Below are 11117 nucleotides of genomic sequence, written 5' to 3'. Positions count from 1 at the left end.
TACATAATCTCTAGGAATTTATTATGGGATATATGGGAGATTGAGTCCACGAACCCATGCATATTCTCTAGGTATTTACTAGCTGTTTATTTCGAAGGAAATATAACGAAAGGTCATCAGACCTTATATATACATCACATACTCCATATACAAAGCTACTCAACTCAATACATTCGAAATTTCCATAGATAGAGATACTCTCTGATTCTTCTTCCCTTCTACAAAATGTTTGTACTTGCGAGCCAAATATCTCCGATGAATACCAGGCAGGCGCTTAGGCTAAGGGTGGTCCGAGCATATCAGATTCCTGAGAGGAATGATCCATCGAAGATTAGATCAAAAGAAATTGTTTTCCATGATGAAGAGGTAAGGAACATTTTAACATTAGATAGAGATAAGCACTCCAGATTATCTATAATAGTTTTTTAAATAGCCTTACATACAGTCTTTTTACATTTACAATGATGCATATGTTAATCTATGTTATATATACACCTAGATTAGATATATATTTACAGTCCTATTTTTGTTATTTACAAACACACAGGGTTCCTTCTTGCATGCTCATGTACCCAAGGAGTATGTTGAAAAGTATCTTGACTGTTTTTCAGAAGGTTCAGTGTATGCTATAAAAAATTTTTGTGTGATCACAAACTTTTACTCATACAAAACCAGCCCACAGAAGTACATGATAAAATTTAACTATCAGACTATGGTTAAGGATTTAAAGCATGTGAAGTTTCCTATGAAAATGTATCGGCTGAAGACCTTTAAAGAGATCAAGTCTATTGAAGGCCTTGATGAGAAACACCCATTTGGTAATCTGTTATCTCATTCAGTCTATCCTTTTCAAATAGTTAATAATTTTACTATTATTATATCATCTAATCCATTGTTTTGTAGATGTTATTGGTCGAGTTATTGAAATACACTGCCCAGAGGAAAAATTAATTAATGGGAAGAACTCCAGGCTGATTGACTTCACTCTTGAAGACCCCGAGTAATACTGAAAATCACTGCCTTTCTATCATTTGTTATTAATGCTGTTTTTCTAATATATTATCAATAAATTTGTAGTGGAATACAACTAATGTGTACTTTGTGGGATGAACACGTAAGCAAGATTGAGGCATTCTACAATTCTACTTCACAAGAACCATTGTTGGTCTTGGTACAGTTCTGTAGGGCAAGGGTGTGTTTAAAAAGTAAGTACTTACTTCTATAACTATCTTATATTATCAATTACATCTTAAAAAGTCTTCTTAAAACATCTTTATAGCGTAATGTGTACTAATACTATTTTCTAAAAGGTGGTGATGTCAAGATTTGTAGCTCCTATGATGTAACACAGCTGCTTTTAAACCAAGAATCTCCCCCCTTTGAGGAGTTCAGGAAGAGGTTAGTCAATTAACATTATTTCACTACTATCAGTTACATTTATAGTCCATTCTTATCTGTAATTCTTATTTTATGTTCTGTATTACCTATATTTTACAGGACGAGTCATGAACAGACACCAATGCGCAGTATTATATCGCAATCAAGTTTTAAGGAATTTAGCTCATATTCAGTTGCACTATCTGGTGATATGGAAGTGCGTACTATCAGTGAGATCTACAGAGACAAGGAGGTAGTATTTACATAAATTTAAACTTACATCAATGCTTGCATCTTCACATTTGGAAAAACTGTCCTTTCTGAATGTCATGGCTGAACTACTCGGTATACTGGGAACTACAATCTGTAGTCTTTTGCCTGCATTTCATATTTTGGATCAGATAAAGCAAAACAAATTGTGGAATGTGATAAATTTTTATAGAGCCTAACATTGATTACTTATATAATTTAATAATTTGGTACCACTATTTGTTGTGGCAGTTCTGTTTTTCATGTTTGGAATGCATATACTCTCTGATGAACCCAAACCTGCAAAATCAAAAGTGATATTTGTTAGTTTTTGGATTAGATAAAGCAAAACAAGTTGTGGAATGTGATAAAGTCTTATAGAGCCTAATAACATTGTTTACTTATCTAATGTAAGAATTTTAGACCACCATCTGTTGTGGCAGTTCTGTGTTTTGTTTCTTGCTAGCATATACTCTCTAATGAACCCAAACCTGCAAAATCAGAAGTGATATTTGTTAGTTTTTGGATCAGATAAAGCAAAACAAATTGTGGAATGTGATAAAGTCTTATAGAGCCTAATAACATTGGTTACTTATCTAATATAAGAATTTTAGACCACCATCTGTTGTAGCAGTTCTGTGTTTTGTTTCTTGCTAGAATATACTCTCTAATGAACCCAAACCTGCAAAATCATAAGTGATATTTGTTAGTTTTTGGATCAGATAAAGCAAAACAAATTGTGGAATGTGATAAAGTCTTATAGAGCCTAATAACATTGGTTACTTATCTAATATAAGAATTTTAGACCACCATCTGTTGTGGCAGTTCTGTGTTTTGTTCTTTGCAAGCATATACTCTCTAATAAACCCAAACCTGCAAAATCAGAACTGATATTTGTTAGTTATATAACGTAATGATGATTAATAATTACTGTTAGCTAAAGATTTCCAGAATTATACATTATATTATGAGTGAATTCCATTTTTGGTCCTACTGTTATAGGGGCGTTTCCAATTTTAGTCCACCTTAATTTTTTTTTCCACTTTATAACCACTATTATTGAATGTGTTCCATTTTTAGTCCCATCGTTAGTATTTACATCAAGAGGGCGTGTAATCTAGGGGTATTTTGATATTTCTTCTCATCCAAGACTATGTTTGACTAAAGAAATGAGAACATTAAACCTAAAACCTAAGAAACCTCGTCGACCCATGTTGGAACGAACGAAACGATGTAGCTTTGGCTTCCCATTTTCGTTGTTCGAAGAGTTATCTTCGAATATCGGGGGAGGAAGACGAAGCACCTGGATTAAAAGAGAAGAGACAAACATAAAAAGACCAAAATACCCTTGGATTATACGACCTCTTGACGAAAATATTAATGGTGGACTAAAAGTGGAACACATTCAATAACAGTGGTTGTAAAGTGGCAAAAAAAATTAAGGTGGACTAAAATTGGAAACGCCCCTATAACAGTAGGATCAAAAATGGAATTCACTCTTATATTATAGTTGCATCTCTAATTGTATAAAGTTCACTGCAGTTTGGAGATTTCTGGGTTGCAGCTAGGATTGTGTTCATTGATGATCCAGAGTGGTACTATGCTTCATGTCGAACCAAGGGTTGCAACAAAAAGCTTAAGCTAAAAGGGAAATGGCTGTGGTGTAGTACATGTGACAGAAATTGGGGTGATGGGACACTGAGGTACAGAGTTAAGGTTAGAGTTGTGGACTTGGATGGCAATGCGCCTTTTCTTCTATGGGACAGGGAGTGCCTTGATCTAATTGGAATTAGTGTAGATGATTTGAAGGATACCCATACAAAGGTACTAATATAATTTCAACATGTCCTATACTATTAGCTTAGTACTACTAACTTTGTCATCTCATGAAATACATATATATAATTATCCAAATGAAGCATCTACCTAAGTATTCAGTTAATTCTCTTTGGACCACCTATATGAAAAACATTAATATAGTATAGCTTTCATAAGTACTGAATCTCTTTTAACTAATTGAGTTATCTGCAGGGAAGAAAGGGTCTACCTAAGGAGCTTGAAACTCTAATCGGCTTGAATCTGTTATTTCGAATTGCTGTGCGTAAGGAACAGTTCCAAAACTATCTCAATGCTTTCCCTGTTATGAGAATCATCACTGATGAAAAGATTGTTGAGAAGCACGCACCAGAGCTAATCCAAGTTAGGGACAGGGACCTCTCATCAAAGTTGGAGTTGGAGCTTACGGATGATGACCTATGGGATATAGAGGTATACTGCTGATCCAGAATCTGAAGCTGTGTAGGATATCGACCCAGCAAATGAAGCTGAAAGCCCTCTCCAGGTTGTTGCACAGAGACTGAACGAAGATAACATTATTGAGAATGGAACCGTGAAGAGATCGCTAATTGATGAGTTTTCAAGCACACAAAGCTCGAAGAAAAGCAAGGACAGTGTTGTGAAGATTGAGAAAGAAACAGATTTGTAATGAATTAAATGTCTGACAATGTGCTCTTTTGGTTTTTTGATTTTGTTTTGAATGATGGTTTTTGTTGACAGTATTGTGTTTTGGGAACATCAACTGGACTGGACTTTTTTGCATAATGTATGGTTTTGTTGGTTTAGTACCAAACATGAGAAACCCTCTAGATTTGTTGTATTCCTATTACCGATTTTTTTTTTGCAGGAATTGATGGCAAAACAATAGAAAGATTGCAGAGATCATGGTAAAAGAATTCAAAGGCTTGCAGACATGGTGGGAAAAGGTCAATCAGTTGGCAAGCATATTCCTAAAGACCAGACTGCTGGCACACGAATCTAGAAGTAGCTGAAATCAGCATTCTCGAGGACCATCCAATGGTTTATGTTAGCATGTAATACAGCTAACACTTTCTAATTATGTAATATTAAGGAACATTAGTGTAGGATACTCATTATGAACCTACAAGTTTAATTTTTTTAAATTTTTTGTGCTCTCAGTTTTAATGATTAAATAAGTCTACTTTTTGTTGTAATGACTATTTGTAAAACTTATAAATATTGATTTTCCCTAAGTCTATACTTTGTTAATTATTTCACTTCTACAGTTGCATACACTCACATATCTGCAAGTTGTCATCCAAAAAAATGTAACTAAACTAATAAAAACTGAATATTCAAATTAGTAGATCATCTAAGGCAGCCAAAGTTAAAGCAATGTAGAACAAGCTATTTGGTCTCTCAACAAGCTATTTGCTCTCTCAACAAGCTATTACTATATTCGTATGAGGATTAAAGCAATGTAGAACCACGTTATTTCATCTCTCAACAATTTGGCAAACTGTCTAAATTAACATGCATTCAATTATTTAGAAGAGGAATGTGTGATAAAAGCAAAAAAAAAAAAGTTCTATCACTTAATCAGATTACCGGACAATTAATAGTAAAAAAAAGAACAAAGGGACACGTGTATATAAAAAATAGTCTTATCACTACACAATATCAACACTAGATTAATTAAAATATATAAATCATTAGTTTTCAATGAAGTACAGTAACAGCTATCAGTGACATAAAGCTATTGTTGGAAACTAAAGTAAAAATGTGTTTCCCAGTACTCATAATTGAGGACTAAGGGACTTACCAGTTGTTGACAACAATGTACAGTTGATTATCTCCTCAATGACCTTTTTATACAATGTAGATTATGTTGCATCTTACCTGCAGTTGAATCAACAACCGTTAAAGCTAAAAAACGACTTTCAGCAAATTAATTAGGATCTTACAGCTTATTAGGGACTTACCAATTGTTGACAACAATTTTGGTTAAAAGCAAGCGTCCTTAAGTAATGTTAGTTGAAGACCTTTTGATCTGTAGTTTACCTGCATTTGGGGGATTTTGAATTAACTGAATAACTGCCTTAAAGTTATTCTTGGTTACGAACAATGTAAGGAAATTATTATGATTGACTAACATTTGAATGCGTGATCAGATTGAGCCATACAAGGGTATTAAAACTTATCTTTTAATAGTCCGAAGCAACTGTATATACAATATTCTGTACTCCAACTTTGTATCTATGAACCATCCACAAATTAATGGACATAAATACAATGTACGTGTACCAGCTTACCTGCAAGTGGAGGATTACAATTAAACAAATTAATTCATCATTAACATTAGATAGTTTAACAACACTCAAACAATATCAGCAAGTAGTGTGTATCTTTATTGTAAAGCACATTAGATGGACCACAAACTTATCTTTAGGCTCCCCGAAGCATGTCTAAATACAACAGTCGCAAACAAAGATCATTATCAAATAAATCCTATCACAACCATCAGTATTTGTGGGCTTGAACCGACTACTGCCTACCTGCAAAATGACATAAAGTTTATTAGTTTATGTTAACTAAATAAGAAACCTATTTACATTCCAATAAAAATTGACAATTCCAGTTTCGTATGAATGCAATTACTAATAATATTCATCTACCTATGTTAATGGACTTCCCTGTGCATTAAGTAGCACAACTAAACCTTTCAGTATTCCAAAAGCCATTATAATGGCCAATTTCCAATGTTGTCTCCAAATATTAATTGAGTAGTTCTTTTCAACTATATAATCAACACAGAGAGTTTAAACAGCTGTTTTAAACACCACCTAAACAATTCCTTATTCTAATCAATACATCTTCCTAAGAATACATGAGGAAACTTACATCTACAACCACCATTGGGTCGAAGAGGAAGCATCCCAGCAACAACCAAGGTAAATCTTAGTACACTTCTATCTTTATTATAGCTATCTGTCTTCCTATATAGATAGAGATTATAAGAAATAGTTCGGCACACTGTAAAAAAATAATTAAAAAAATATACTTATTAACCAACGAATTCTAGCTTCTCCGATGTAAATTAAAAATCATCCTAAAAATTCAACGGTTAGCAAAATTCATATGCATGTGCTGTATAATCGGATTACTTCTACATATTTAATAAGTAAACGCTATCAATAGCCCTATTTATATATACATCTGAACAGCGTAGAATAATTAGGTTAGTAATACATACCCAGTTTTGTTGTTATTTTCCAAATCGAATAGCTGAACCACCGAATCGGAAAAAAGGTCACCGACCCCAATCACACACATTTATGACCAAAAATGTCCGATCTGTATGTACCCATGAACTACGGAGACTATAGTGTTCACCGGAGCGAACCGTGCGTTGATAGTCCAGATCAAACCTCCCATTTGTGGCTGTGACCGTACTATGAACACTCAGACGTCGAGTATGCCGAGAGCTATTTGTCAGTCGATGCTCCACACAAACATCATCTTCATTGTCAATCCATAGTACAGAGTACACGAGACTCACCAATCGAACCCTAAACCCTTACTCTGCTCCATTTTTAGAGAGACAAACCAGGTGGATTGCCGGCGAAATGAGCTCACAATGAGCGTTCAAGGGATTAGGAAAGCGACATCATTGAGACCATTCTCACTGTCATTTCCATTATATTTATTATTATTATTATTATTATTATTAATATTAATATTAGTATTATTATTGAATTATTCATGTTATTAATAATTTTATTAGTCTAAAAGTTTCTGATTATTTCTATTATTATTATGATTGTGATTATTAATATTCTGATTATTATTGTTCTTATAAATAATTGTTAGCCAAATATTAGTCTGAATCATTAATGTGATTATTATAATAACAAAATATTGGTTGTAATTATAATATTTAGTATTATTTTGAAATTTAATATTTAAAGGTTATTAGTAATAAAAACAATAATACGGTTACGAAGATTAATAGCATTTTCCTTATTTCTAAAAAACGGGACATTGCTATATAAAAACACCTATGGTTAAAAGATATATCATTATATAATATTATTATCATGACATATTATGAAAAAAATAATGTGATAATATGGTTAAATATAAAATTTGAAATATTGGATTAAAACTATCGGTATTATTATACAATACAATAGTGACATCAATTACGAACTATCATTGGATAATTACAGTATAATTTGTTATTATTGTCAAAAATTGTTCCAACGAATGATGTATGATATGTGATAGACATATGTGTTTACGTTGCAGCGAATGAGAATAGTAATATCACTGATGCAGCCTACGTGTAGCCAATTGAATCCAGCCGGAGTGCAGTCAATAGTAAACCGCTTATTGGTGTTTTCCAAAGTTCGCTAAGTACGCCATTAAGTATTGTGACAAATGGTAAGTTTGGCCTAGAACACAGTGTATATCCTTATTGTGAAACCGCAATCGTTCGTTTGACCTAAATAGATCACCAGATTCGCAACTAGGTATAATTTTTTAATTCAATAATATACTTATTACTTATATTTGTTAATAATAGTCGTTATTCCTTCATTTTGACAGTTTCTTCTCCGATACGAAGGAGAATACATACTACATCAACGAAAAATTTGAGTAGCAGAATGCCATCTAGCAACGTAGCAAATAGTATGAACTTCAACAAACACAAATAAATATTGTAATAAGAGTGTATAGTCAAATCGATTAATTATTATTCTAACAAACTTTGACTAAAATATATGTTATATTATAGCAAACTGCGGTACAGTCAATGAGGACCACGGCAAAACACCTACCTGTAACCGTCAAACTTGCACATTCGACTTAAACTGAACACCAAATTCGCAAATAGGTATAAACATAAATCGAGGGATAGAATGATAGATTTTTAAATTTATGCAGTTATAATGTTTAAGTAAATATGTAATCATATTGACTTTTAATTACATATTGTTTTTTTAGGGTTTGCAAGTAACAGTTGTATTACAAATGACAATAATATGCAAATAGTCGTTGTAGAGCCAGAGAGTTGACCCATCGAGCATTGCCGAAATCTAATGCATGATTTTCAGGAAGTTGTTGAACCGTTACAGGACAATACGCCCCCAAATAATGGTGAGTTCATTTGTGATATGCTATGACCAGAACGTTTTCTGTTTGTATTAAGGGACTATCTTACATTATTATTTTACATACGAACTAATACATTTTTTGCGGTCTGGTAGGTTATTATTTTGATATTGGTGATCCAGATTATGTTTGCGAGCATTGTAATTCGTTTTTTTGGTACAATGAACGGTCAAGCAATTCGAAGGGCTCTGAAAATCCAAAATACTCTGCATGTTGTGTCAATGGGAAGATAAAGTTGCCATTAATGACAAAGCCTCCTCAGAAGTTGCATGACCTATTCTTTACAACCAGTGAAAAAAACAAATGTTTTTTAAAGAATATACGGTCCTACAACAACATGTTCTGCTTCACGTCCATGGGTGGCAAAATTGATAGAACTATTAACAACGGAACATCACCGCCTATATTCCGGATTAATGGTCAAAATTTTCATCGCATTGGGAGCTTAGTCCCTTCAGTTGGCATTCAACCTAAATTTGCCCAGTTATACATTCACGATACAGAAAATGAGATAGAAAATCGATTCAACTCTTTGAGGTAGACTGCTTTGTGTTAATCAATTATATTTTAGTTAGATCATGTCTGAATACGGAATATCTAATATTTTATATTCTTCATTGTTTAGGGCGCAAAACAATGGTTCTACATTGCATGTTGAGGTAGTACACGACATTAAGCAAACGCTAGATGAACACAATGTGTTGGTTAAGTCATTCCGAATGGCCAAGTCGTTTATTGAATCTAATCCTCAAACTCAGATAAGAATGAGATTAATAGGGAAGAGGACCAAAGATGCCAGAACTTATGCGCTTCCAACTACATCCGAGGTTGCCGCTCTCATTGTTGGAGATATAGACCCTTACATGGGACAACGTGATATTATTGTCGAGTCTAGATCAGGAGTCCTGAAACGAATAAGTGAATTAAACCCAGCTTATTTACCATTGCAATACCCAATATTATTTCCGTATGGAGAGGATGGTTTCAGGGAAGATATACATTTTGCTACACAGGGTACTAAAAAAGACTTTTCAAGAAAGAGTGTTTCACAAAGAGAGTACTTCGCGTTCCGTATACACGAAAGATCAAATGAGATCTCAACTATAATGTATGCTAAAAGGTTATTCCAGCAATTCTTGGTTGATGCATATACTATGGTTGAATCTTCGAGGTTACACTATATTCGGTTAAATAAAAAAGCTTTGAGGTGTGAGGCCTACAAAGGACTCTCTGATGCGCTGACGCGAGGTGAAGTTCAACCCAGTTCTCAAGGTAAAAGAATCATATTACCATCAAGTTTCACTGGAGTAGCAAGGTACATGATACAAAATTACCAAGACGCCATGGCAATTTGTAGATTTGTAGGCTATCCCAATCTTTTTATTACATTTACATGTAATCCTAAATGGCCTGAGATAGAACGCTTCTTGGAGAAAAGAAACTTGAAAGCTGAAGATCGCCCGGACATTGTTTGCCGTGTTTTCAAAATGAAGCTAGACTGTTTAATAAAGGAAATAAAAAATGGGAAACTATTTGGTCGCGTAAAGGTAGGTGTGTAACGAAATTCAAACGAAGTTTTTGTTCTCCTTAATAATTAATATAGTAACCGTATAACTGACAATATAAATACACTCTTGACAGTTATATACACAATTGAGTTCCAGAAACGTGGTCTTCCGCATGCTCACATATTACTATTCCTTCAAGCGAACAACAAATTTGCTGACCCGGCCTTTATGGACACGATCATTTCAGCCGAGATCCCCGACAAGGTGACAGAGAATGAATACTACAAACATGTTGGAGAATTCATGTTGCACGGCCCATGTGGTGCTGCCGAATGAAATCCCCGTGCATGGCAAATGGCAAGTGTTCAAAGCATTTTCCAAAAAGATACATTGATGCATCGCATTTTGACCAAGATGGTTACCCGTTGTATCGAAGGAGGGATGATAAGGGGACAATAAAAAAAATGGAATAGATTTGGATAATAGATATGTTGTACCACATAATCGGTACTTACTATTGAAATACAAATCACATATTAATGTTGAATGGTGTAACCAATCCAGGTCAATCAAGTACTTATTCAAGTACGTAAAACAAGGGCAACGACCGGTCACTGCTGAGTTTTATAAGGCTACGATCGATGGAGCTGGTAATGAGATTGTCGATGAGATAAACATGAACTATGATTGCAGGTACGTATCTGCATGTGAGGCAACATGGAGGTTGTTTAGTTTTGAAGTACAGTACAGAACTCCCCGGTTGAGCGATTAAGCTTTCACTTGCCGGACTGCCAGTCAGTTGTTTTCCAAGACGATGATACAATTGATAATGTCCTCAATAGGGAAACTGTTGGGCAAAGTATGTTTAATGCATGGTTTGTAGCCAATCAGAAGTTCAAAGAAGCAAGTCTACTGACGTATATCGAGATGCCTACCAAATTTGTTTGGAAGAAGGACATCCGTGAATGGCATCCAAGAAAGAAGGGTTCCTCAATTGGTAGAATATTCTAT

General features: G+C 34.2%; 2 protein-coding genes across 2 annotated transcripts in view; both read left to right on the top strand.

Annotated features, from left to right (window-relative positions):
- Positions 1 to 255: 255 nt before the first annotated feature.
- LOC109169187 lies at positions 256 to 4111 on the top strand. Its single transcript, XM_019318050.1, has 9 exons — positions 256 to 366; positions 548 to 818; positions 904 to 1000; positions 1078 to 1205; positions 1311 to 1398; positions 1498 to 1630; positions 3169 to 3450; positions 3658 to 3894; positions 3929 to 4111. The coding sequence occupies exons 1-9, from the start codon at positions 256 to 258 to the stop codon at positions 4109 to 4111; spliced, it is 1530 nt and encodes a 509-aa protein (XP_019173595.1).
- Positions 4112 to 8953: 4842 nt separating this feature from the next.
- Positions 8954 to 11117, top strand: part of LOC109169186 — a 7474-nt gene continuing 5310 nt past the window's right edge. Inside the window, exons 1-4 of the mRNA XM_019318049.1 lie at positions 8954 to 9135; positions 9224 to 10145; positions 10263 to 10411; positions 10671 to 10799. Coding sequence (XP_019173594.1) covers positions 8954 to 9135; positions 9224 to 10145; positions 10263 to 10411; positions 10671 to 10799 — 1382 coding nt within the window. The remainder of the gene's footprint in view (positions 9136 to 9223; positions 10146 to 10262; positions 10412 to 10670; positions 10800 to 11117) is intronic.

This window comes from Ipomoea nil, unplaced genomic scaffold (assembly GCF_001879475.1).
Source record: "Ipomoea nil cultivar Tokyo-kokei standard unplaced genomic scaffold, Asagao_1.1 scaffold3256, whole genome shotgun sequence".
In the NCBI taxonomy this organism is placed as follows: Eukaryota; Viridiplantae; Streptophyta; class Magnoliopsida; order Solanales; family Convolvulaceae; genus Ipomoea; species Ipomoea nil.
The sequence above is the reverse complement of the archived record's forward strand: the minus strand, read 5'-3'. Positions and strand labels throughout refer to the sequence as shown.

What these genes read in the sequence shown, in the direction of transcription:
- LOC109169187 (XM_019318050.1), top strand. Translation starts at nt 256, where the DNA reads ATGAATACCAGGCAGGCGCTTAGGCTAAGGGTGGTCCGAGCATATCAG. An exon ending in TTCACTCTTGAAGACCCCGA is followed by an intron (nt 1,001 to 1,077) that starts GTAATACTGAAA and finishes ATAAATTTGTAG; the next exon opens with TGGAATACAACTAATGTGTA. An exon ending in AGATCTACAGAGACAAGGAG is followed by an intron (nt 1,631 to 3,168) that starts GTAGTATTTACA and finishes AGTTCACTGCAG; the next exon opens with TTTGGAGATTTCTGGGTTGC.